The 27,448-nt window shown below is 47.2% G+C and overlaps 1 protein-coding gene across 2 annotated transcripts in view; it reads left to right on the top strand.

The window, feature by feature from the left end:
* Window positions 1–27,448, top strand: part of MFHAS1 (multifunctional ROCO family signaling regulator 1) — a 35,591-nt gene that overhangs the window by 5,475 nt on the left and 2,668 nt on the right. The window contains exons 2-3 of one of the 2 annotated variants that reach the window (XM_075030040.1): window positions 24,202–24,328; window positions 25,924–26,354. In XM_075030040.1, the coding sequence (XP_074886141.1) occupies window positions 24,202–24,328; window positions 25,924–25,927 (131 nt within the window). In that variant the 3' untranslated portion in view covers window positions 25,928–26,354. Of the gene's footprint in view, window positions 1–24,201; window positions 24,329–25,923; window positions 26,355–27,448 lie in introns of those variants that run through there. The other variant, XM_075030032.1, reaches the window with a different exon arrangement.

Genomic DNA, 27,448 nt, shown 5'->3' with positions numbered 1-27,448 from the left:
GCATCCCAAGTGGCCCTGCCTTGGGGCAGGGGGTCACTGTCTTAACATGAATACTGTGCGAGTCTAGCTGGGGGAAGAGCACGTTGAGAAGACAAATGTATTTCAAAGGCAGGGCTGATTTGTGGAAGTGCTGAAGAGTGATTAAAGGCTACAATTAATCAAGAAACCTGCTCGTCGTCTTGGATGATGCTTAAATCTAGCCCAGCTATGACCTGGATTGTATGAAAAATGTGAACCGTCATTTGGCTTGGTGAGGCCTATCTGTCTGCATTTAATCTAAAATGCTCTTTGCTGTATATCTGCTGTATGAGTAAATGACTGTTTAGGAGCCCCTAAATGGCAATCATGAAGCTGAAGACTTTTTTCCTCCTGATTTTGTTGATCAGAAGGTGTGCGTGTTTAAAGTCGTGCTGCCAAGCTTGCTCTTGTGCAGGTGAATCGTGGTTAGAGTAATTTTTAACAGGGTGTAGGAAAGAGATGAGTCTAATGTTACAAAAATGTGTAGCGAGGGAAGTGTCTGTTTCTTTCCAAGCTCTTCCAGCGGAAATCCATGGCAATTGCAATGCTGCTAATTCTTGAATAGAGCTGTGGTCTTTTTAGGACTGCACTGAAGAACTGCTTTGCAGCCTGTTGACCTTAATAAGGGAAATATTTCTGTGGAGACACTGCCAAATTTGTGCTCAAAAATGGAAGTGCAGTCTGGCTGTGTGTCTGGTTGTGCAATATTTGTCGTCATTCATGAAACCAATGGTGCATTCTTTGGTCATCCAAAATTTTCATTGGAATCGCCTTCAAAGAGGGGACTTGGTTGCTCGAGTTGAGGATTAATCCTTGCTTTTCCTCTTCTTCCCTTCCCTCTCGGTCCTGCATACGCACATGCTATAACTTCCATTGAAAATACACACAGAAATTCTCTAAGAACAAGCTAATGTGCATAGAAATGGTTGATAAGAGTTGAGATTCTGGATTCAGTCTTCTGAGGGTTTATTGCAAACAAACAGTGAATAAAAGTGATATAAAAATGATATATAAAACGCTTGATAGGGTCCTTTTAAGGAAGTTTTCATGTTTGAAACAGTTTTGTAGCTGGGTGAAATAGTAACCGAATTGGCATCTGAACTGGAATCTCAGTGTGCTTTGAGGCTGCAGTCATCCGCTTGGCTGATAAGTGTTATGTTGAATATTTTTTTTTCTTTTACATCTGCACTATATATAATAAAAGTATCTCTGCCAGGCTAAGAAAGGCATATCCCTGCTTGCAGTGACCAACAAGAATAGTTCAGCACTCCAGGATGGTAAGACCTCAATTGGGTTGTTGCAGGCATTGTGAAATGCCGTGATTTTGTATGTGATGTTCTTTTAGTCCCTGGACTTAAGGGCTTTTATGTTGTTCATGTCCCATAAGCTATTAAGTGACTTGGGATTGGGGGGAATGGAGGTGGTTTGCCATCTGTCTGATAGTAGATGTGTGCTTTGTTGGGACAAATGTGACTGGATTTTCCAAGCTTGCCTTCACATCCACCTGCTAACTGCTCTGCTGCTGTCTCCTCTTGTCCTGCGCTAGGCTGGGTCCAGGCCACCACAGGCCCTTCCAGGCTGTGGTCTGCACAAGGTGTCCTGATGTCTGATGTTGATCCTTTTGGAGTTTGAGGTAGGGGGGATTGCATTTGACCAGTGGTTTTCCTTTATTCCTGCCTATGATGTTACATGTATGAACGCAGACATAGGAAAGCCAGCGCCTTTGTCCATTGCGGGAAACAGGCAAAGTGCTGTCACAAGCAAGACAAGATGATCTGGGTTTCCACAGATTAAAAATGTGACAACAGACAGAAAGCCACAGGCAAAGATACCGTGTGCGAGCCTAGCAGCCCTTCTCCAAAAGGATGCTGCAAAGTTATTGGGGAGCTTTGAGAGATGCCGGACGACTGGCAAGAGGTCTTCTGTGGAGAGGAAGTGCACATCTCCTGCTTGCCTTGCTGCCCCCTTCTAAGGTATCAGAGTAGGGAGGAGATCATGAGCCTCTACTCCACTCGTCTCCCAGACACATCAAAGGTGAGCAGAAGCAAGGATTACATGTCTGTCTCCTTCAGGGGTGCAGATGGAGGTATCGTAGTGTAGTTGCCCTGTGACATCCTGTGTTATGGCTAGAGCAGGGCTAATTCTAGGCCACATTATTCATGTGATTCATAGTGAACCATGCTCACCATCCCTGCGTTGGAGTCAAAAGCAAGCATGAACTCCCTTGGTGGCTGGGATGGAGTCAGGAGATGGAGAGGTGGAAGATCCCACGATGTGTCATGCTGTCAAGTTCCATGCAAGCTGAGGGAGCAGGTGGGACTGGTTTTGTCAGAAGGGCTCAGAAGTTTCTCCAAAATCTGAGCTGCCTCTCAGTGAAAGGCTGATGTCAGGTATCTAATTGTCCTTTGTAATTAAATTGTAAGCAGCTGGGGTTTTTTTTCCACAGACAATTGCAGTAGAGCAACACCTGCTTGTTACAGAACCTGATGCTAGCATTTGACAGCCTTTTATTTTCCCCATTTGAGGGTGGAGTCTTTTTTGCCTAACTTTCGAAGTAGAGGCTGCAGCTGTTTTGGGGCTGTTGTCACGCTCTCCTGAAGGTTGTGGCTTCAGCAGAGTACTGTGGCATAATCAGAGGCAGTAGGGCAAGACTTGAGCACAGTGGGAGCACTGGACATGAATGATCTGGGTGGCAGAAGAAAGCTGAACGAGGCCCTGTGATTCAGGAGGAGAAGAGAACGGATCAGTTGCTGAACTTCGGGAAGCTCTAGCACTGACAAGAGCTGATTTCTGTGCTGCTGAAGTGACAACCCTGAGTGGTGTGACTTGCTGTATACATAATAGTGTAGAAACACTGTCTATTTACCACCAGGGATTTTTAGAGATTTCCTTCGTGTTAAGGTGTGTGTTGCATGGTGAGCGTCTGAGGTCGTCTTGCTTGGTGGCTGTGGTAGGGCATCCTCAAATTTAAACAACACATTTGGGAAAGAGACAACAAACATTTTGTGATCTTGGAGGAGGCAGAGAAATTGCCAGAGGAAGGGTGTGGTGTGCAGTGTGGACAGCTACTGTGGGACTGTGCCTGGTGGGGTGTAGGTGTGGGAACCAGTCCTTGGGGACAACCGGAGTAGCCAGTGCAGAGCTGGGCTCATGCCTGACAGTCTGGCTTGGGATGACACAGGAATGGGAGGAACAAACTCAACTGTGGATGCCAGAAGAGAGGCTGAGGCTTTGAATTGCCTTCTTAGAGCTGTCCTGCTGCCTGCAGTGTCTGATTACCTTGTATTGTGTGCATTGCTTTGTGTGTGTTTGGGGGCTTTTTTTTAAGGCTTCTAATATGGAACTTGCTAAAATTACTTCGAATTAGGATGGCAACGTGCATATTTAACACTGTTTGAAGGAATCCTCTTCCTTATGCAAAAAGTTCCTATGCATTTCTGCTAAAGGAAAGGATTCCTGGTATGCCAGCTTGGTACCAGAAAACTTCTGGTTTGTTCCTTAACAGCTTGTCTTGCCCTGCCCCATATCCCATGTGAGTCATCTCTGGGCTTTGGGCCTCTGGACTTTGAACTGCCATCACCGAACCAGGAAAACACTAGATTTGGTTGAGTGGATCTTTTTGGTTTGGTTAGTGAAGCGAAGCAGAGTTCTTGGCCTTTAATGCATTACTTTTTTTTGGTTTGTGTGTTTTATTTTTACAGTCACTGAAATTTGTCTTTGCAGGAAATGACCTATAAGAGAGATGCTCAGTACCATGTGATTCTTTGTTTCATTGCATGAGAACTATTTAAAAGCTACTGACTGTGGGGGTGAGATAAAATATTAATGTAGGTTTTCCCCTCTCCAGAGTCAATTGATTACATGAGGACTGATTTGTGCTGTGCTTCAGCACACTGTGGACACAGATGTCATGAAACATGCTTTGCTTCCTGCTGTGTGCATGCACTTCTGGTGGTGTGATGCCTCTTCCTAAAAACTCCTAAGTGTGAAAACTTTTCCCATGTAAGTTGGGTTGAGATGTATCATGTGCATGATCCACATGCAGATATATTGCTAGGTGCTACTCCTTTTGCATCCCAGGAGAGGATGGTGGGAAATCATCAGCAGTTGCTGAATCTTTGTTGCCTTTTGGTGATGTTGTGAACATGTTATTTGACATTGGGGTAGAGCTCTGAAAAAATAGGTGTCAGTTTAAAAGCAAAATATGAGTGCATCTGGTAGGTAATTCTCCTGTATGCTGTGGTGTCTTGTTGCATTTGCAGTATTAAGCAGGTAACTGTGTGGTAGCCTAGCATGCTTTCCAATTAATGATTTGTTAATAATCGTGCAGGCTAGTTGTTTGGCTCTTGAAAACAATTTGCCAGGGGAGAAGGGAGAAAATGTATTGAATGAAAAGTTCTGTGTTGGATTTGAATTCTTGGAAGTCATCAGAGTATAATATTTTTTTTCCTCCCTCCCTGCACCATCCTGAGTAGAGGAAGAATAACCTACGCAGATGAGTAAAGAAAATGGGTCTGGGGGGTGAATACAAGATGGTCAGTTACTTCCTTTTATCTCTCTCTCCTTGCTTGTGGTACTTGCACTTGCTATACAGATGTGGACAACTGTGAGAGTAAGCAGGCTGGCTGGTGCCAATTAAGGTCACCTATTCTCAGGTGAGCTTGTGGGATGCCAATTTAAGGATGTGCTATTTAAGGGAGCACCTTGTAGGGACGAGGAGTGGGGAAGGAGTCCTTAAAGTAAGTCAGTTACAACAATCAAACTCCTGCTGCTGCAAACAACATGTGTTGGTGCTTTTGACTAGCTAAGAACATATCTGGGTCTGAGAAAGGGGTGCAGCTGGGTTGTAAGAGTCTCAGCCTGCCTCCTTGGTCCGCTATACAGCGATCTCCTTGACTACAGCAGGAGAGCTGATGGGATTCTGGTGACCACAGTGTCAGGTGCCTCATACAGAAGATGAGGAGGCCTTGGCTTTTTTAGAAGCTGTTGAGTGGATGAAGTTTTTGACCTGTAATGGGAAGATGACCTGTGTGAATGTGGCCTTCTCTCCCAGCTGCTCAGATGGAACAATTTGCTCTCTAGCAATTTCTTTGTTGGGAACCAGATGTAAAAACTGGGGTTGGGGGGTTCAAGACCTGTGAAACAACTGACTGATTGGCTTTGGGAGAAATTTCATTTGGGGTGTTCAGCTGGAGGCTGAAGTCATATTGTACTTGTGGTATTTTCCTGGCTAAAGCTTAGTCCTGAATGCGCTGATTGGGTTGCCAACGTGCTCAGTGGCAGTGTGGTTTAGGACTGATGCAGGCTCCGTGGTTAGGGGTGACTTGCTTGTGGCCAGTGGGTGAAGGCTGTGTTCAGACTGAACTGTGACTGCTGGAGTGCTTGCCTGCTTGAGTTGGTTGTGGTTTAAAGCAAAACCTTAATTTCAGATCTGGGTTTTTTCCAGTGGTCATTCTCAGGACCTCAGTGCTTCTCCAAAAGGCGTACTGAGGTACACCTACTCTACTGGTTTTAGCTGTGGCTAGGTTGGACTCCTGGGGGTGGGTGTGAAACTGGGCTAGGACCTACAGACTTTACAAGGTAACATTAATTTTGAGTTGACAGTTCAGCATGACAAGCTCTGCATGAACCACAAGACAGCTTTCAGGTGAGTTAGGCACTTTTGTGGGGAAGTCCATTAGACTTAGAGCTTTGTGAGGATCAGGCTAAACTGAACTATGGAGGCAAGTAACCTTCAGAGCAAAACAAAGCTGCATCTCAAATCCTGTTCAGACCTGCCTGGTTTTGCCACATGCTGACTCAGAGGTAATGCTTAAATACTCCAGGAAAGAGCTGTATTGTTTTTGATCTAGGTTACACTGAATTGTGCTGATGAGATGACGGGAGACTTCTGCTGGGCTTTTGTTAGCGGGGTTTCACAAGCTTGGCTTAAGTGATCTCTGTAAGGCCCTTTATGAAAGCGATACCAGGATATCTTCCCCTTTACCCGGTTTTAGGGTGATGCTTGCCAAGCATCCAGTTTAGATAAGCATTTTTATTTGTGTTACATGAGAGGGAACCCAGATATCCCAGACCATTCTGGAAGAGGTCCCTTCTCCTTCAGCTGGTACCTATTGCTTTCTGTAGAGTTTTCAGGCTCTCCCTGTTATGGTTTAACAGGAAGGAGACAAAGGTACAACAATGGTAGGACAGGGATTTGTGGACCTCATGCTGTGATCAATGATAAAATTAATATTGTAGGTTTTTGTCCCAACAGAATGCAAGATCGTGGCACCCTGTGCTTGAGACACGTCTCTTGAATGATCTCCAATTTCTGTGTGGTGAATTCTTTTTAGAGCATCTTTTTTTGCATTTTTAGCAGGTGTTTTCCTCTCCAGCAATACAGAGTGAGCAGTGGCATGTGATAAGGGACAGATCCTGCCCTGTAGAAGGGTAGGGTTGTTGATGAGCTTCTAAAAAATAAATTGGCCATGGTTTCCACAGCACCAAAATCTGCAAGGTTTGGCTTGAGACAGAGGTGCTTGACCTGATCTGCATCCCATGTATCTAGCTGCTGTTTCTGCCACGTAAAACAACACAGTGGAAAAATATTGAAGGTGAACACAGTGACTGGGTCTTGCTTGACTTTGAGACATGTGCAATGCATTTGGTGCCTTTGTATCTATGAAAGGCTGGCAACAGAGGACTGCTGGAGCAGCTGATTTGTCCCAAACCTACCACAAAACAAGTATCCTTACAGCTAGTATGGCCCCTTGCTACATGGTCAACAAGTGGAGAGTGACCTTCCTGCAGCAGAAGAAACATGCATCTCTGTTGTGTGGCCTCTGAAACATTATGGTGGACACAGCAGAACTGCAAAATTGTGCAGCAGCACAGACCGTGAGTGCTGCATGGTGCAGCAGCACCCAGCTGCATCTCTAGCTTCTGTTGTGGAGCTGTATTGCTGACTGTTTAATACCTTTCTTCACTCACTGTGACCTCTTTCTTAGATGAAGCAGTCAGGTATGAACGACAAGCAATTTTTCTGTGAACAGATAATGTTAGAAAGCAAGGGCTTAGCAATGTGCGGAGCTGAAATGCACAGGCACAGAATGTATGGTGTGGAGGATGGAGAGTCAGGGACCTCTGTCTGAGACTGGCTGCCTGACATTAGTCTTTTTCTGTAAGTATTCCTATTGCCTGGGTCTGAACAGTTGCATTTTCATCACTCTCATTGAAATTCTCAGATAAACCACAATCAATCAAGAATGAAGGACCCAAAAATGGGATAATGGCTGGGGATAGTGTTCCACTCTGAAAAGCAGTCATGTCTTATTGACCATCCTGATATTTGCATTTGTATCTTTCCACCCTCCCTCTGTATTTATACTGTGTAACTCACTAGTCTGTACACATGTTCTCCTCTACTACATTATGGGGAAAAATAGCATAACTGTCTGTCAAATTGCAAACCATTGCACTTTACAGGACTACATCCTCAGCAGATAGTTGAGATGCCACTGTATTTATTGCAATGTGTGATAGGGAATGTTTCAAGGTACTTATGCCCAATTCATTTGTTTTTTCCTCAGAAAGGGCTGAGCAGCTGGGGCCTTGTCTCTGTGGGAACAAAGGGGACTCAGGGCAGCTAAAAAAATTAGATTTCCCCTTCCTTTTGTAATTCCTCATCTCTTCTCTATCTGTGAAGTGGGGACTGGCTCACGGGAGTGATGACCTCCTTTAGCAGGGGAAGTTAGTCATGATGGGACCCATAGGAGCTGGAGCAGAAGAGAAGGTAAGGAGGCAGCTGAGCTGGTCAGCACACATTGGGAGATCTGTATGTGGAAAGCATCTTGCAAATTGCAGACTCACCCAGGAGTTGCCCAAGGGCACAGGGACAAACTGGTGTCAGGCTGAGCTGCAGCTATGTGGTGCCAAGCTTTCACTCTATGATGGGGAGCTGTTCCTGGGCGCAAACTGGTTTTAAAGAGCACTGTAGGTTAAGGGTACAGCTGCTGACTTGGCCTCCGCTGCCTTAATGTGGGCTCTGAGCCAGCCAACCTCCGTCCCACCGTTACCCCTTCTGTGTGACTCCCTCTTTCACCACCACATCACTGGGCAGCCCAACCAGGAGCAAGCAGCAAGAGCTGGGATGATCAATGCTGCCTTAAAGTAGTCCCCAAGTAGTCCTTCAGATGAGTGGCCTTCCCTGGGGAAGCCTCATCTGGGCTGTCTCTTCAGGAAGCCAGCATGCAATGTCCAGAGAGGAGCAAGCAGGCAGACCTCTCTCCATGCTGCTGGGGCATCCCAGGCAGGGAGAGAGGCACAGGTCTGTGCTGCTGCAAGGATGGGAGGTTTTCTGTGTGTTTCTTCTCCTGGTCTGTGTGGTGCTTCTTACCCCCTTGCCATGTGCGGCTGTATTTTACAGGCAGAACTGCTGGATGGGGTCAAATGTGTTTGGTGGCAGGTTTCCAAACCAGGGAGTCAGCAGCAAGCACCAGGACTACTTACATGCGTTGCGTAACCAGATGAGTTTTCAGCTCCCTTTGCGTTTCTCTAAATCTTCCTTTTGAACAGGCTCTTTCTTTGTCTGAGAGATTTTGATGCTCTTATTTCAGATAATGATGCATGCACTGCATATGGAAAATTCTCATGTCCAAATGACTCTGGTTTATCAAAGCAGCTAAATTTAGGAAATCTTTCAAAAAAGAGCTTCCCCCTCCTGTGATCTGACATAACGCTTCTTGGTCACTGTTATTTTTACTTCAGAACAGCTTAAATCTATTTTGGTTGGACCCTAAGTGATGGCTACAGTGCGAAAGACGACATTTGTTCCTGTGAAGTAAGGCAGCCATGCTGCAGCTTCAGGGCTCTGAGGGCAGTCTGCTTACCCTGAGCTTGTGCCAGTGCTGCGTCGGGGCCCCCTGGCAGTCCTGCTCAGCTCTCTTGAGCCCTGTCTGCTTGGCAGAGGGTCTCTGGGCCTTCCCACCTTGCTCTGGGGCTCGGAGTTCTGTTTAGAAAGGTATCAATAAGCCTCTGACAGCAGTTAACTTTTTCAGCATCTTGGAGGTGTAGTGAGTGGCAGGGACTTTAACACCCCCAAACAGCACCCATCATCCAAATTCTAGGAGGACAGTGTGGGGAAGATGGTGTTTCACTGGCACCAAAGTAGGGAGACAACTGCGTGCGCAATGGGAGATTGTGTGGGAACCAGTATGCCTCTGGTTTCATGAGTCTTTAATACATGGACTTCCTTTCACTGTACCCTGTTAGGATCAGGACGGAGCCATCCCAGGCTTGAAAATGCACTGCTGGAATCATGCCCCACTGGAGCACCTTGAGCTCTTGGTGCCAGGAATATATAACTGAAGCTTTCCAACTTTTTTACTGGTTTTGTTTTGGGGATTTGGGGTTTTTTTTTAAAGCCAGCTCCTTTGTTAAAGCTGGCTCTGTGGAGCTTTGAGCTCCTATTTTCGTATAGCTGACTGCTCTGCTTCAGCTGCCTTCTGACTTGTTTCCGAACATCCCACGCCTGCTTTCACATTGAGATGGGAGTGAAGGCAGACAACTGGGACATTGGGAAGAGATGTCATTGCTTGCTGGCTGCAAATCCCAGAGATCTGCTGAGCAAGAATTTACTTCTTACTGGTTTTTTTTTAAGCTTCTGGTGGACAGTTGTGCAGAAACATTCAGTGGGTGAAAATGGAGGCAATGCAGACCCTCACTCGGGAACTTTGGTCATCTCCAGGAACTTGTGCCCAGCTTCGTGACAGTGCTGGAGGGCTGCGTAGGGAATGAAGCCCTGTGTGATTTGCCCTTGCTAACAGGTCCCATCAGATCTGTGTACCTGAACCTGTACTGTCAGGGGTTTTGGCCGGGGAGTCTCACTCATGCTGGTGAAGGAGAAACCTGTGATCTAGCATTGGTGACGTTTTCATGCAAGCTTTAGTAAGTGAGAAGTTTGTAATTTCTCAGAGGAGCATACCTGTGCCTGGAGGGAGCCCTACAGACTCTGAGGTGATGCTTACTGGATTTTGGCAAGATACTAACTGATGCTTGTGTGGGCAAATAATTCAGCTCAGTGACTGACTGCTGTGGTCAGCTTGGAGCCTTCTTAGGATAAGATGCTGAAATAAATGATCAAGAGTTGAGTGGTGTGTGTGTTTTTTCCCAAGGAATGTATTTGTTCTTCAAAGGCTCAGCCAAAGTAAAGACTTTTTTGGATGAAAGAAAAGTTTGGGAACCTTCCTTTGGTATCAGAAAAAAGTACCTTTCTTTGTCTTCTTTGTAACAGAACGCTACCACAAAGCTTTTGAAGCTGCCTATTATTTTTAACTTGTTCCTTGTCATTCTTTGAAATAAATCATATCTTCTACAACAAAAGGAAGGCTAGCACGTTATGTACATACACACATGCACGTTTTTGAATGCCTGCAGTGAAGCTAAACACAATGTTAAGAAAATGTTGCCAAACAAGGCAAGACCATGCTCAAGTTAGTGATTCACAGGGGGATCTGATAAAAAAAAAAAAAAAGTAAAAAATACCCACCCACCCCACCCCCCCAAACCATTGGGCTGAAGAGGGTGTGATGAGAGCAGATGCTTGATGGGCTGGTTTGGGGAGCGCAGTAGGCTGGCTCTGAATCTGTGACTTGGATTAGCACAGCACTTTGCAGGTGCTAAAAATGTGCTTCCCATTAAAAGCTGGCAGCTGCAAGTGTGGCTGGGTGTCTTTGGGCCGGGGGAAGCTGAGCAGCATAGCTGTTTGCTTACTGAATGGGTGCTTCTGCCCCTGGACAGCAGGGTGGATGCTGGCAGCATGGACCTTCTAGGGAGGTTGAGCAGCTTGAGTGCAGTTCTTGCCTGGCCTCTAGTTCATTGCCAACAAGGCATGTGGGAGCTGCCTGCAAAGTTGTGGCTCTGCTGGAGACAGCATTTTCGCCACTTGCTCTGTGCTGCTTTATCCCCAGTTGCATAATGCAGCGTGATGTGGATAATCCAGTCATCATTACAGAAGGATTTAAAACTTTTTAATCGGAAGTCATTTTTAATAAAGCTTTGCCTTGCTTGGAGGACTGTTCTCTTGGCTTGTGTGTTTAAGAAAAATGCAGGAGGCTGAGGGCGGTGGGAGGGAACCAGATCATGGAGAAGGGACATGGGTGCCTCTGGCTCCCAGGCAGCTGCTGGTGAAGTCCAGAGCTGTGGGACACATTTCCACTAGCACCAAGCATGCAAAATCCTTATGTGTGCAAATAGAAGCAGCCACTAGGTCTGTGCTTTCTCTGAATTTTTGCCTCACAGAGCAAACTTTTGGTGGTGGTGAAGGGAAGGAAAGACTCTTTCTAGTCCAGTCTGGCTCATGCTCCCCCTTTAAACTGTCTTATGTCCAAAATACTGGTGGTCCTCCAGGGACTCCTACATCTTGGAACAAATTGGGATCCTGGATGAAACATAGCAGAGGAGGGGATGCTCTTTGCTTCTCTTGTAATGGCCTTTTGTGTGAGTTTGTGTGATTGACCTTATTTCTTTGGTTGTTGCTCTGCCATTGTATTGTGGGAAGTGCACTGTCTAAAATAACGCATGATCTCTGAGTAGCTCTGTAACATGCTGTCTTCTCCTGTTCTCCTCCTCCTTCTCCAGTGTTTTGCCCACTTCTCTGGCAGAAGCTATCTCTTGAGCTGCCACATCTGCTTCACCTCCCCTCAGAGCAAGCGTGGTTGGGGCCTGAACACCAGCACTGAATGGCATTTGAAAGCGAGCATCCTGCTGGTTCCTGCTTTTCCAGTCCCAATAGTCCTCACTTTTGGGGTGTCTTGACCATATGCTTAAGATCTCTTCGATCAGTAGAAGTAAATGACTGGGAAGTTTTAAGTTTATTTCTTCCCAAGACAGATCTCTCTGAGGGGATCAGTGCTGGGCACATCCAGAGGAGAGCCAGCCAGCTTGCGGTTCAGGTGGGTTGGTGAAACATTGAAGGAGAGGAGGCCACGGCTGTGTTACAATGACACTGGGGAGTAAATACCTCAGTGTTATCCACCTCGTAGAAAGCTGCCTGGAGAAAACCTTGAAGGAATACAGGTTTGCAGCACAAATAGTTAGGGGGCCGGGAAGGAGCTCAGCTTTGTCCCAGAGTCCCATAGTGGAGCAGGCAGCTCCTGGGAAGGTGCAGGGGAGTGGGGGAGTGAAATGTTCTCCTGGCAATCCTGCTGCCTCCCTGGGAGGCTGATGAGTTCTTTACAGCCCCCAGGGCTCCTTCCTGTTTCAGTAGCAAACGTGACTGCCATAGAAGTGATTTTTAAACAGCAAAGATGGATGCTGCAGTTTATTTTTGGGCACTGAGAACCCCAGACCAGATGGCATTTAGCAGGCAATGAACTCTGCAGGAGTTAAGTAGCAAAGCTATGACTTATCATTGGAAGGCGTTCCACTGGCAGAATAAAAAGTAGTAAGAATTGGTTTCAGCAGAGGTAGTAAAACAATCTAATGTTAAGTCCATAAATAAGCACTTTCCCTTGGGGAAAACGTGTTTGTAAGCAAAAGCTAGTTATTGCCTTGATTTACAGCTGTTAGTTGTCGCCTGATTGGATATTAGGGAATGAGAGGGTTCAGAGAAGAATGGTTAAATGATTGGAAGTACTGAGGAATCACAGCAAAAAAAAAAATTAAAAAATTAAAAGATTAGTTCTCATCCCCTCTGGAAAAGGGGACAAGTAAAAGCTCTTAATAGTAGAAGGACAGACAGAGCTTTGTTCTTGACCATTGAGCAGTGCAAAGCCAGCAGCTCACTCAGACTTCAGAGAGAGAGTGATTTTGGTAATAACAAAAATACTTTAAACCAAACAAATAGAGAAGATTTGAAACAAAAATCAGTTCTCCACCTCTGTTGGCATAGCGAAACTCAGGCTCTGAGTTCTGTGGAGTGCTGCTTGGGCACTGCCATATGTACCAGCAATGCTTTTATAGAAGATACCAGCCTTACCCATGAGACCCAGAAGAGAGTTGGCCACTGGTCTCAGTGCTCTGCTTCTCTGATTTCAGCCATATAGCTTCATGCAAATCTACATCACACTGTCTCACAAGGAGGAAACACTTGACCTAAGGATGTACTCGTGAAACTTCAATGTAAAGGGAAAAAATATATACAGAGAAGCAAGGTAGATCTGATGCCCTTGTAATTAAGGAAACTCCTGTGATGCTGCAGGCTCCTACTCGGCTAAAGCCATACCTGTGGTCAGCATGTAGTGTGGTGTTAGTTATTAACCAGCAGGAAGTGGGTAGCTTTGTAGGAGAAGCACCAAGGAGGCATTTTGCTCCAATTAAGCATGAGCCTAGAATAAATTATCTGATGTACATGCATAGATCAAATTCCACAGTAAAGTGGCTTCAATAGAAAGTCATGTTAATAGGTTAAAACAGGGATTAGTTCAAGTTGGTTCAATTACCATGTAAAACATTTACTTGACTTAACATTTGAGCCTGAATGGGACTTACGGTGTTTAGATTTTGCTCCTTAGACCAGTCGATGATGGAGGGAAAAAAAAAAAAAAATTTGTTCCTTTGCTTAGGTGGGCTCTGTGGTTGTCCTGCTGAACAGCAAGGGTTTTAGAGTGACCAAAATAGCTTTACAGAGGAGTATTGCATATGTATCTCACCTTTAATGATCTGGAAGAGAATACTTACTATGCAGGTTTGAAAATACAGCTCCCTCCAATTCAGTTTGCAGAACACACTGAAGCCTTGGGATGCCCCTAAGGCAACAGCAACTCATGGAGCCAAGTTACTTTTACCCAGGAAGGAGTTTATTTAATCTCAGGGAAAACTGTTGGGCAGCACAGGTACATGCATGTCTTGCATATGTTTTGATTTGTTCTTCTTGGCTGGTGAAAAGCAGGTAAATAAAAAAAAAAAAAAGTTGCTCTGGCAGAATGTAAAAGGCTACTACAAGGGGAACTGCAGGTATTTCACTCCCAAGCTGGACTTCGCTGAACTTCCAGAAGAGGGGCTGCCTAGCCAGGATCCTACCTTCAGTCATGGCATGCGTGGACATCTTGCGGGGAAGGAGCAAGCCAACTGGGAGAAAAAACTTGTCCCAAGTGCTTTCCCAGCCTTTGTCTATCTTCAGCACAAGGATTTGTCTCTTTGCTAATGCTTAAAGACACTTTGCCAGTTACTGGTCCAGTCTCTTCGTGAACCCTTGTGAGCTTCTTGAATCTAGAGCCTGTTGCAGCAGGGAGTTCTGCAGGCTGTGTCAGGTGCTGGACTGCTTCCTTTGGTTTTCTTCAAGTGCACCTTGCAGTACCTGCATTGAGGCTTCCTAGTTCTTGCGTTGGAGCAGGCAGAAAAATGATCAGCCAGCTCTGGGTGCAATACTGTAGCCAAACTATTGTGAGGAAAATGACTTGCAGGCTTGCCTAATTCTCTAAATTTAGCAGAGGGGAAGGCTGAGACTTGGCCCTGCCTCGTCTGTTGCGTAAGGCTGGAAGTCCATGAGACTGAGTCTTGTAAGCCCCCCTCCAGGAGCTGGCTTTTCACGTGGCCAGCTATTAACGTGTTGTGACCCAAATGCAAAGAGCCGGAGCTAGCAGGATGCTGACCGGTCCTGGTGGATCCCTGCAGACTACAGTGAATCCTGCCTGTTAACTTTATCATAGTAATGGCTTTGAGAACTCTTAAACTCTTTTTTTTCCTTTAGTGGGACCTGCAGCATGCTAATCATCAGGATGAAAGAAGGCTCAGCATCTCCTCTGTGATGAGGGTGTAATAGCTTTGGTATTACTGTTTGGAAAGGTGGGCTTATGGCTGGTGGGAATTGTTGCTGTTTGGACTGGCTGCAGCTGGTGGTGTCTAGCGTTCAGGTGGATGCTCTGCATGCAGTTGTGCCTTGCTGTTACTGAGTGGGAGCAGACAGGTCGGGGCTGGCTGCAGCTTTCTCTCCAGCTGGTGCCTTGCCTTGGCAGAATGAGAAAGTGCTCATGACAGATACGGCTGAAGGGGTGGAATTAAAAATAACCAAAAGGTAGATTCTGGGCTTGGTTACTCAGTGACAGACCTGTTTCTATTCTGGGATGAGGATAATTCTCACTGAGCTCATTACACCATGACTCTCCCTTAAAATGCCTTGACAGTCAATTTCGTTCCAGCTAATAAGGTCCTAAAATGTTAATGAAGTAAATCAATTTTTCATGGCTTTGTATTGCAGTCATCCGAAAGTGCTGTGTTGCAACCTGCCAATTCAAGGAGCTTTTTAGATATTAGAAGGGCAGCAAAATATTCAGCAATTTGGAGGATGCTTTGTTTTTTATTTCAACTTTTCCCCAGTGTCCCCTTTCATTTTCCTGCCTTTATGGTGTGCTTTTACTTGCCCTCTTTGGTCACTTACTTTCTCCAGTGCCTGCTGTGGTCACTCATGGGTGGAGGTGGCTTGCTCCCACCTTGCCTGTTGCACAGGGAGAAGGATGGAGTGCCCAGAAGAACAGGTAGAGATGAAGCTGGACAAGGGAGGCTACTCATGCTGAAATACTATTTGAAATAGATTGAATTTGACGGGACAGAGGAGAAATGGCATCATGTTCACATCCCCCCTCACCCCATCTTTTTGGAGGGGGTGGTGGTGTCAAAAGTCACAGCCTCCTCTCCTCATGGCAGGCCTCTTGCTGAGATGTCATTGTTACCAGGCATAAATGCTCTCTGCACTCAGTATTTCACCAGTTGCAGAAAGAGGAAAGAGATGTTGAATGCATTGTTTAGCCACACTGATGGTAGATCAGTTTCCCGCACTGGCTTAGGAATAAGTTAGATGTCAACCATCCTTTATTTCTCTGAGCTGCTTATGTCATACTGTCAGAACGAGACAGAAGGGCGGAAACCTTCATGGCTGCTCCTGGAGTTATTTTGATGGAGCTGTTTTGATGATTTCCTCCTGCTGTCTCCATTCTGGTTTGTGAGTATGGAGATAGGAAGTACCAAATTGTGTGGTTTGGGGAATGTGTGGGGTTTTCATTTTGCTTTTAATTGAATTCCAGTTCTAACTATAATTAACTTCTGTGTGCCTGAGAGAAAGATAATTAACTAATGTTTTGGGACAAATGTAGAGTTTTCCAGGTTTTATACTTGGAAACCTTGTACTGCCACACTGGTAAGGGATGATCTCAAATAACGAATGATGGGGAAATTAGTAGATGTAGGGGTCGGCGTTTGGAAGATCTCCTGTTGTCACGGAAAGTTAGAGGATTAGTCGCAGCCTTGTGATGTACCTGTAACCCCACCTCCCCTTGTTAGTATAAAAGGAATTAACTGCGCAATAAAAGGCGGAAGTTGGCGCTCACACTGTGTGTGTTATCTGTCTCTTTCCCTGGTCCGGGCCCACCAGTGATCTAAGCGTGGCACCTTGATATGTAGCGAATGCTACAAGTAGATGAGGTGTAAATTGGCATTTTGAATAATTACTCTCCTGTAGCTGCTGAGTCAAGCATCCAAAATGCTTTCCACTCAAGTTCTCCACCCAGTTACGTTCCATCCAGTGCCAAAGGCTTGCCCAGAGCTTTTGCAACTGCTGGGGTGTGTCAATGTCCTCTTCTGCTGTGACAGCAAGGGGTTAAGAGCTAGCTGACGCTGTCATGACTTGGGGAGGGAGGAGGGTGTTTTAACGCCCTTAAGCCTTCCAGTCTCTAGCTGGTGTTTGTGTGACCTCTCCCCTTCCCGGAGTGGCTAAAATTAGAGGTAGCAGTTGCCAGGTACAGCATCTATCTCCCTGTGTCTCCTGGGCAGGCCTTGCAGACCACCTTATCCTTTGGCACTGTCCCTGGCTTCCCGCCAGCGTGATTAGCCTGGTAGCTCCTTGGGTAGGAGGTGAAGTGCAGGGTGATCTCAGCTGCGGTGGGAAAGCTGCTTGGGCTTGAACTGAGCAGAGCACAGCTTCTGCAGCTGGTCTGGGGTTCCTGGCCTGGGGAACTCCAGCTCTAGGTCCTGAAGCTTGACCTAGACCTGTCAGCTCCAAGCTGAAGAGCACTACTGTCTTTCCAGAGATCCACCATGGAGGTTGTTTCATGTTTCTGCCATCTGTCATGAATTAAGAGCCTTGGGAAAACATTTTCCTGTGCAGCCAACTGGGGCAAATATTCAAGGTGAGCCATATACATGTCCACAGCCAGAGCTGTGAGGCCTAGAGATGAGGTGCTGGCTCGAGAGGCAGCTGGTGCTATGAATGCAAGGGCTGGAAAGCAATCTGGTGCTTGGGTCAGGCAGCAGCCCCAAGGCTGAGCCTGTCTCTCTGGCAGTTGTGATGCTCTGGAGTGGAGCTGAGCACCCACAGGAGACTACTCTTGTGTTCAAGGAAGGTGTCACTGCTGACATTTTTGGTCTTGAACCCTTCAAAGGAGAAATGGCAAATTGCCTCCAGTTCCTTTTGCATATTTTGGAAAGCTCTGACCCTCTTTCTTGCTCTCTACATCCTTTCTCTGTGCTCTCAGCTTCTGGTCTTGGGGACTCATCTCTGCAGGTTGGTCCTTTGCCTTGCAACTGGCTTTCTTTCTCACTCTGCGTTTCCAGAGCAAGCTTCACTTTCTGTTTTCAAGCCTTGCCTTTCTTTTTTAACTATACTTAATCCCAGGCTGATATGTTCCTGTGCACATGCAGTACTTGGTGGACGGCTCTGCTCACCAGCCTGCTGTTGTGATTGGTGCTTACCAACAGAGTTTTCTTCTCTGTTCCTTTTTTCCACAGTGGTCTCTCCCACTGGGGCACTTTCACAGGCTGGGGTTGTTGTTGGTTTTGTTTGCTACTTTTAAGCTCCTTTAAGCAGGACTGCTATGTGAGGTGCGTGAAACTTTTGTTCATAATGTGGATTTCACCCTCCTCTGCTCCATTTTGTGATGTCTCTGCTTTCAGCTTCTTTATTTTTGTTACATTTGCAGCCAGGAGAATAGCGTCCAGTGAGAAGAAAATGAAGTCCTAACTTGGAGGTCTCAATCCAGCCCTCTGCTCCAAGCAGGCCAGGTAGATAAGGTCACTCAGGACTCTAGAAATAAATCAAGGAAAGTGCAGAGTTCTAACTTTCTGGGGGATGTTTTTCTGCGTGACATACAGGCAGTGCTGTGAGGAGCATATTAAAAATTCATACCAATACAGAGCAGTATTTTCTGTGCGCAGTGCTTGAGAATAAGCTTGTGTGTCATGCAGAGCAACATTTGCAGGAAGCAACTCACTCATTTCATCCAAGCAGAGAGTGGTGAAGACAAGATTTAAATGGCATGGAGTAGAAACAGGCTTGGTGTGAGACACCATCTCCTTCCCTCTTGTTCTGCCAAGACTCCTGGCAGATTTCTCGTCTGCTGTAGAGCTGGCTGCAAAGTCCCAGTGTGTGAGGGTGTTGCCTGTGCTTGCAGCAGAGAGGGAGATCTGTGTACGTGTCTATTCAACTCGTCCTGCCTTTGTGACAGGTCTGATCTAATTGTGTAAGTGCTCCAGCTGTTGAACCTCAAAACAACTAACAGCCAGGCAGAGAAGCTGTAGCTTCTCCAACCCCAATCTCTTTGTGGTTGTATGGATGAAAGGGGGTAGGACACATGCGAAGCAGAGGGGTGTCCTGGGACCTAGGGCTCTCTTGTGAGCCCTGCTTTCTGACTGCTGTTAGAAACCGAGCACAGGACACATGCTTTTGGTACGCGGGCAGTGTTGAAGTGTTCCATTTTCTACTTTTCTGAAGGCATGACTGCTGGATGCTGTGCTGAGAGATGTCACAAGGAAGGTTTAGTCAAAGGAGGCTTGACAGAGAAGCAGTTGAGGCTGAGATGTAAAGTCTGTCTCCTGCCAACCCCACTTGCAGTGGTTGGTATCTGAAGGCCTTCAGCACGGAGGAAAAGTGAGAAGGGATTTGGGGTAGGACAGCAAATGAGCAGTGGGGCTGCAAAAAACAGCGGGTATGTGGTTGGAGCAGCTCTGGGGCATGGGGTGGAGTGAGTGGGTCAGTGCTGAGGCAGGGCAGGATGTAGGAACAGCTTGGTTTTGCCTGTCTCATGCCCCTGTCATGGGGCATGGGCCTCAACGTCCCAAGCAGACTGAAGAGAGAGAAGCAGCACCACGGAGCGAGGGCCAGGGTCCTGCTCATCCACTGCTTGCTGGTTGTCCTAATGGAGTCCAGATCCTGACAGCAGGAATGACAGCATGAAAATGAGAAACACCATCAGGCTGATACTGTGCAAATGTGTTCTCCTGGGAGCTCTGAGAGAAAGGAGGTGGCACGGCAGGCCGGATCAGAGTCTCTCACCCCTGTGCCCTTGCTGCAGATTGTTGACACATGAACAAGGAACCTTGTGCCACTTAGCACAGCCGTTGCAGTGGGAACTGCATGAAGGCAAATGGTCCAGGTGGGATTTTCCTCTTTGCGTGCAAAACTCTTCTCTCTGTTAGGCAGCCAAGTAGGCTTACAGCTGGCCTTGTCTGGCTGCCAGCATGGAGTAACCGAACACTACTGCAAGTACTCACTTTTCTTGCTGTCAGCCTCCCTCCTAAATCTCTGATTTGTCATGGGTATCTGGCATTTCATGGGTATTTCCTAAAGTCCAGTGAAGTGTGCTTTGCAGCACGCATGGGTCTGATCACTGGCATGGGCCCCGAGGGAGGCATCCCTCCCCAAATCATAGTAAATCAAGGACAGAAGGAATAATGTACCTAACTCTGTACTTGACCAAAAATTGTACAGTGATGCTTTTCTGTGTTCCTGGGCATATATGGCAGTAGAAATGTCTTCCTCGCACACTGAGTGGTGATACACAATTACGCTCTGTCTGGCACATGCAGTTATCCTTGTGGGCTGCAGGCATTGGCCTGGCCTGGGAGCCCAGCATGAGCAGCTCAAAGTTGGCCGTTCCTGTGTCTGTTCTGGGATAAAACAGTGGCAGCAAAGAACATCTTGCTGACATAAAAATACCTGCTTTGGGTGAGCTGGCTAATGCTGAGAGGAAACAGGCCCTTCTGTTAGAGCTTTGGGCATGACTGAAGGTTTGTTCCTATCTTTGCCTGTGACTGCCCACGTGTAGCAAGTTTCTTTTAAATAGTGTGGGCACCATGACTCGCTTACCCCATCTGCCTGGGGGAGTTTACAAACCAGCTTATGCTGCAGCCAAAACCAACTATGGTAGTTTCATGACAGGGTCTTGGTTTATATCTCAGCCTTAGCCTGCTGTACAGCACATTTTACCCAGTTGTGGAGACCTGTTTCTGTGCCAAAACACCAGGAGGATGGCCATGGGACAGATGCAACTCCTCTGCACTGTTTCTGCCATTGTAAATGGAGAGGCAGCAAAGGAGTTTGCGTCTAAAGCATCTGTTGTCTATTTGCAGGTGCTATTAACCAGGCTTGGTGGGTGACTCTGCTATCACCTGAACTGGGACTTAGATGCATCTAAAAATCAGGCCTTGATCAGCAAGTATCCAGCATTAAAGGGCCTTTGCAAATAGGGCTCATACTCCTAAATCAGCTGAATAACCTTAGTGATGCAGATTTGTCTCCCAGAAGATGGGATTTTTCTTCAAAAACTTGATCGTGTTAGTCTTTAGCCTTAAGACAAAATAGTTGGGAGTTTTGGTTAAAACCTTAGTGGCTTCTGTGGAAGTTAACAGTAAGACCAAGGCCACGTTGAGACTAGGATAAGCTTTGTGGTTTGTGTCTGTGCTATTGCAGGGCAACCTTTCAGAGGGGGCAGCAGAACTGAGGTTTCCAGTAAAATTTGTGACATGCTTATAGAAGAATGTGCAATCAAAATACAGACTGGCTAGTCTGTACACAGGGGTAGAACAAGTGCTGCAGACATGGGCTGCTCTAGCTACACTTAACAGTTAAGCAAAGCAAACACCACTGCATACCAGGCACTTCACTTTTTCTTTTGTATCAGTGCAATACTTCATTTGATCTCTTCTTTCCCACCTTGCCACAGCCCTGAAGACTTTTATTTCTAATCTCCTGCAGCTTGAATAATTTCTGAATAGAAACATGAGGTTTCTGAAACCTCCAGGAGATTCTCGGACTGGAGAGTGTGCAACTCTCCCAGCAGTGTCTCAATGGTAGTTTGAGCTCTGAAGATGGCATATTGCAATGGGGTTTGCACTGGCTTTTATTTAGCAGTGATGTGAAGCATGATTTAGATAGTTATGCCTGGTTTAGTACTGTGATGAGTTTCTGCAGCAAAGATGAGCACTTTGCAAAGACAAGGGGACGAGAATGCTATGGTGGGAAGGCAGTGGGACATCCCTTAGCTGGGAGGGGGAGCAATAGGAAGGGTGCACAGGTGACCTTCTGCCTACTTGGTGTGTGATGTATCTCATGAAGTAACTGTGAGAAAATTATGTCTTCTGGGGAGCAGTGTGTATGTCAGCAGGAAGTGGGAGTGGGGCTGGAGAAGGTGTGGATGAGGCTGGGGACAGAGTGAGGTGAGCTTTATCCCAGAGGCAACCTAGAGGGGAAGGTAAAGAAAAGGAGGGTTGACTGAAGAGCTGTGGGAAGGGGTTTGCCTGCAAATGAGGCATCTGTTTTACCCTGCAGCAATCTTCTCTGCCTGAGAAATCTCCATCTAAGGATTCCTGAAGTAGGGAGATGGAAATGGGAATGAAGACTCAAGCAGACACACCGGTCTTATTGCAATCCTCTGGTTTAAGATCTAATGGTTATTAGCCCTGTCTTTAAAGCACATAATTGTGCACTGATTTTTTGACGCACCTGTCAGAGCTGGTGTTTTCAGTACTGTTAGCAGTAATGCAGTTTGGAAGTCAACCTCGGGTTGGAAACCTGGGAATCACTAGGACACAGAGCCCTGTGGCGTACGTGCTTGATGGGATGCAATGCTGCTTTCAGTGTGCAACAGCTCATGTAATTGAGGACGCTGCCTTGCAGATTTAACTTTGAATTGCAAATACCATCACGATTCTTCTGTTTTGGGAGACATGTCTGCAAGGCTTAAAAGCTGCTCTTCCGCTTCAGGTATGAGTGTGGGTGTGAGACAAGGGTAAATATTTAAACCAAATGTAAATTCAGATTGCGGACCATGGGGGAAAACTGGAATTACTGGCCCCAGAGGTGGGGTCTTTCTCAAGGGGAACTGTGTGTGTGTGTGTTCCCTGCCAGGCTCTCCCCTCTGCTTTCACGATACCAAATTATGTGTTCTTGCTTTGGAAGAACCAAGAGGTTTTAAAGCTGCTTTTTCATGAAAGTGAGAAGAGAAGTAGTGTGAGGAGGAGAGGAGGGAAGCAGCATTTGGGGGGCTTGATGTGTGATGGGGCTGACTGTTGTGCCATTGCTGCACAGCCTGGGCAGTACTTCTTCAAAGCATGATTTCTTTTCTGGTTTTCCTGGGGTGCCTGGCAATCGCAGCTAGACACAGGGAGACATTTTTCTGATGTTCTGTGTTCAACAGCAGAGGAATTTATTGCAAGTGCGTTTCAAAATAGGGGAGTCCAAGAATCATCTGTCTTGCGTGTTTTAGTGGAAGTGGGGACAGCTCACGGTGGCTGCTTGATTGATGGCTACAGAAGTTTTGTATGGACCTGTGACTGTAGCCTGCTTACAGCCGGCCTTCCTCTGTAAAGGAAGTCACTGATCTAGCTGGCACGAGCCAGCTGTGGCCTGGTGCCTCTGCCTTGGGTAGGGCTATTCGGCACCGATGTCGACACGCTCAGTAGAAGAATTGAGCGCTTGCTGGGCATGGATGCTCCCATCCCATATTGCCTTTGAGAGCAGACCCTACCTGCCAGACTGGTATCAAGAGGTGCTTCTGGTGCTATTGGCTGTCTAAGCTGTGGCTGGACTACGCCAAGGAGATGGCATGTCAATGGCCAGGGAATCTGCCCTGCTGGGGTGAGTCATGTGTGGAGTGGAGCCAGGAGGAAGCTTGAGTTGCTCAGAGCAAGCTGCTGGGGAAGTGTTCCTCGGAGCTGGGCACATCGCAGCACCTGGCTTTCCCCTCTCACTGTGCTGACCTGCATCTTGCCCTGGACTACATGCTGCAAGGGTGCCAGTGGTGGGGAGCTGCCAACTTGGCACTTGAACAGCAGAGCTGACACAACTCATTTAGCAGAGGGATACCGTGTGGTGTGAGAGCCTCCCGCTGCTACTGACTCAATACAGAGCTGGTATTGCCTCCATTAGGGAAGAGCTGATGGCTGGGAGCTGCGATCTGTGTGCTCAGCAGATTATAGTGTGGTCCAGAGCCCTGACAGGACGCAGCAGCAGTCCCATGGCAGCTGTGGCAAGTGCGACCAGGGAGAGGGCTGTTACGGGATCCTCTTGAGTATTTTTACCTGCTTCTAAATATTGTTCTGGCAGCTAAGAGAAGCAGCCTGCAGCTGGCCAGCCAATGCAGAACAGCAGGGTTTCTCCAACTCCTAGGTAGCTCCAGCTCAGAAGTTGCAGTACTGGAGCAACAGCTGGACAGCTGCAATGGGCAGAGTTTCTCAGGGACAGAACAGGAGGTAACATACGGGTTTAGAAAAGGTCAAGCACGCTTGTCTGTGGCTGGTTTGGGGTCCTCCCTAGAATTTGTTAGGGGAGAAATACTGAAGTGATGCAAAAATCATGTCTGTAGCAGTGCTTTCAGACCATCTTCCTTCTGGTTCATACCAAAAAAGGTGGTCTTGGCAGGGTCCTTGTAGCATCCTTCTGCCTGAACTGAAAGACAGCTGCTTTTTCGGTAGCTTTGTGGGTGTGGATGGCTGTAGTATGCAGATGTGAATAATAAGGTTTGTATCTGTAGCTTTCTCTACCTGTCCGCGAGTTTCCTGCTGATACTACAGGTCAGCTTCTTCCCCTTCATGGAGATTGAAGGTAAACTTCTGGATCCCATCTGCCCCCAAAGCCTAATTGAAACACCTACTCCTAAAACCTCCATCTCAATAGGCTCCATCTAGATGCTATGAATCCCTAAGGAGCTCTCAAGTCTGTGTGCAGTGATTCAAAGCAGAGACAGGAAAGATGGCAGATGTTACGTTTGTGTGCAGCAGCATGTCTCCAAGCTGTAATCACCAGGACATTCACCATGGTTACACGGATGAGACCTGCTTGGGTTGCAGGACCAGTAAGCCCTCTTACAGTGTTCACTTGCATCCATCATGGATGTCTGCTTGGTGAGGGGGAGGGGAAGGGCATGCTAAAAGCAAAAATTGCAAAAACTGCTTTGCCAATGCTTAAGTGTTTTCATTGTTTTCCCTTATTCACAGGAGAACTGCTGAGTCAGCCGAGACCAGAGGGACTGACGGAGATCATCTGTCCCAAGAACGGCAGCGAGCGAGTTAATGTTGCCTTGGTTTACCCCCCAACTCCTACTGTGATCAGCCCTTGTTCCAAGTGAGACCTGAAAGCAGACCCCCATTCACCTGTCAGTAGATACCAGAAAGCCTACGTAAAACACACCCTCACTAAGTATTTTTTCTGGAAGGTTGCAGCCCCACAGCCTGGGGACTGTTCTAATTATTTGTGGATATAGACAGCCTGCTCAAAGGATCAGAGGTACAGTAAAATGGGTTGAGGTGTTCCCTGAGCTGTGTTGTGGCAGATGCAAGACACATAGTGGGCAGGACAGATTAGGAGATAATACAATCATAAGCAGGTTTAGGTAGGGCGGGACCTCAAGAGGTCTCTGTCCACCCCCTGCTCCAAGCAGGGCCACCCTCACAGCCAGGTGAAGTTGCTTGGGACTTTGCGTAGGCGAGGGTTGATGACTGCCAAGGATGGAGATGCCACCACCTCTCTGGACTCTAGAGTTAACGCTGCCCTCCTGGGGCAGAACTTTTTTCCTTCTGTCCTGTCTGAGTCTTCCTTATTACAGCTTGGCTTTCATTGCCCCAAAGATGCACTGCGGCCTTGTGTTCAATGTGTTCTCCACCAGATCCTAAGCCAGCTGGACTCCAGGCTATGGTGGTACATGGTGTTGTCCTGTTCTAGATGTAGGGCTATGCACTTGTCCTTGTTGAATTTCACAGCACTGTTGTTGGCCCGGTCCTCCAATTTGTTGAGGTCCCTCTGGACAGAAGCCCTGCACTCCTGTGTATCAATAGCCTATGTGTCCTTCACTCCATGGAGTGGGGATATGCTTGGAAAACAGAGCTGTGTTGTGGTGGGAACAAATGTGGAACAACACTCATAAAAACAGCCAGTGCCTTGGCTTTTTGATGCATAGGTTTTCTTGCAGAATCATAGAATCATTTAGGTTGGAAAAGACCTTCAAGATCATCGAGTCCAGCCATCAGCCATGCCCACTAAACCATGTTCTGAAGTGAGAACAGAAATGCAGCCATGGCCTGCTCTCCTTGGAGTGGTGCAAGGGAATTTGGCAGGGAGCTTAGAGGAGCGAGCCAAGTATCTTGCTGGTGGCTGCTGCTGTGCTGCATGTGAATGCCTATTACTCTCGCTTCAGTATCTGAAAGTAGCTTTGGATACTGTTCTCTCTGTTCAGTACCCTCTCACCCCAAAATATGCTCATCCTGCTGGAGAATAGCTTCAGTAATGAGTGGCTGTTGAGCTGTGTGAAGGTGAAGTTGGAAGTCCCCACCTGGGGCAGGAAACAAGGTAGCTGCCCTTATCCTGAGCCACAGGTCACCACTGACTATTCATCTGGTCCTCCTGTGTGCATACTTGGCTCAGCACATTTCTAACCTCAGGTTGCAAGTTTTGTTGTACTGTGCTGTCAGGCTATGCCTGTGCACTTGTCCTCCTGTCCTGCAGCCTGCCTTTCACAACATCTAACAACTGTGCCCCAGTTTCACAGTCACTCTGCCGGCAGGAAACTTGTGTTCTCAAAAAGGCCTGTTACTTTTATAAAGACCTCACCCTCCCTATTTAGAAGCCTAGTGAAAATTGTGCATGTTAGGTTAGTCATCACAACCGCTATGAACCCTGCTGCTCGTGCTACATTACTTTTTCTTTATGCTTTCCTCTTCCAGATAAATCGTCAGTGCTGGTGCCAAAGGTTTTCCACCGGGCAGAACATGGCTGATGCTCTGCAGTGCTCCCATGTCTCCAGTTCTGGAGTTGCATGCTGACGGGGATTGATGGGACTTTGGACTCTGAAATGCTGTGGGGTGGGGGCAGCTCCCAGCTGGGGGCCTCATGGCTGGAGTGGACGCAGTCACCTGGAGGTTGGGGATAACAAGGAGGCATGAAGCAAAACAATTGCTGCAGATGGCAGGGCCGCTGGCCAGAGGGAAAGCACTGGGGATAGGATTCTGTGGACCCATTGATCGTGTGTTGAAAACCCATTTGGATCTCATGATGAATGTAAAAATGTTCTTGGTACCATTTAATTCAGACCTGCTTGGAGGAAAGTCTCTTGAAATGAGCTATAGCGGGATTCCCTGGATTTGTTCTGGACAAGTGAGTTTTGGGGCAGTTGGCCAAGACTTTGTCGGGTAAGGGGTTAATGCTGTGAAGCCTTTAAAATTGCTCCACTGCAAAACAGTTGGCTGTGTCCCACACAGCAAGCTTGGGCAGTGGCTGCAGAGCGGGAGGAGAAGCAGGCTGGGAAATGTTACCTGCCTTGTGCATTCACATACGCTGTGCCATGAAGTAGTAAGGATGTATTGTAATCACACAGGGACAGAAGAAGGGCAGTCAGTGTGTCCCCGGCACCTGCCATTTCTTCTTTATCGCTAGCCCCCAGCAGCTCATCGTCTGCCATGTCTGGGTGCTCTGGAGTTGCCATTGCAGTACTCTCCATGCATTGTGGCCACTAGAGCAGTAGAAATTTAGATCTGGGTCCTCCTCCTAGCAAAGCCACACAGGCATTTTTGTGCAGAGATCCAGTGAAGCAGCATGTGGCTGTGTTGTACAAACTGGCCCTGATCCCCTTGGGCTGACCCTGGCAGCCATGCTTCGTGAGCAGCCATTCTCCCTGGGCCAGATGTGTGAAAGGGCAGGCTGAGCACTGGCACCACAGTGCTGGTTTCTCTCCTGACTAGGTGGTTTTGAGGACTTCTAAGATGTTGCTGTCAGTTTGTGCCCTACAGCTGAGCCCTGATAACTGGGCTGTATGAGTCCTGCTCCATGCAAATATTTGATTTAGTGTAAATCAAATAGGAGGCAGGCATTTCCAGAGCCAGGATCCCTTCATCAGATGCTGGTGGAGGTCTGAGAGATGAGGGACTTAAAATGCTTGTGTTAATGTACAGCTCTTAACCCTTCAGGCCGTGATGGCAGACCTGGGATGGGTGATACTGGTCAACAGGCAGTCCCGACCAGGATGCAGGCTGGCAGGGCCTGCAACCAGTGCAAGACAGTGACATGCATCCTGCTGGGACCTGCTGCTGTTGCACAGGTGACATTCCCCTGGCTTCTGGTCCTTCAAATACCAGCCTTGTGTGCAGGGCTGCAAATATCGCCATTGGCAGGAGCTTAACACTGGGAAATGCAGGGCAGAACCCACTCTGGTGGGAGATTGCAGAGGCCAGGTGGAAGAAATCAAGCCATTGT

This window comes from Buteo buteo, chromosome 1 (genome assembly GCF_964188355.1).
Source record: "Buteo buteo chromosome 1, bButBut1.hap1.1, whole genome shotgun sequence".
In the NCBI taxonomy this organism is placed as follows: domain Eukaryota; kingdom Metazoa; phylum Chordata; class Aves; order Accipitriformes; family Accipitridae; genus Buteo; species Buteo buteo.
Note: the sequence above shows the minus strand (reverse complement) of the source record. Positions and strands in the feature narration are given on the sequence as shown.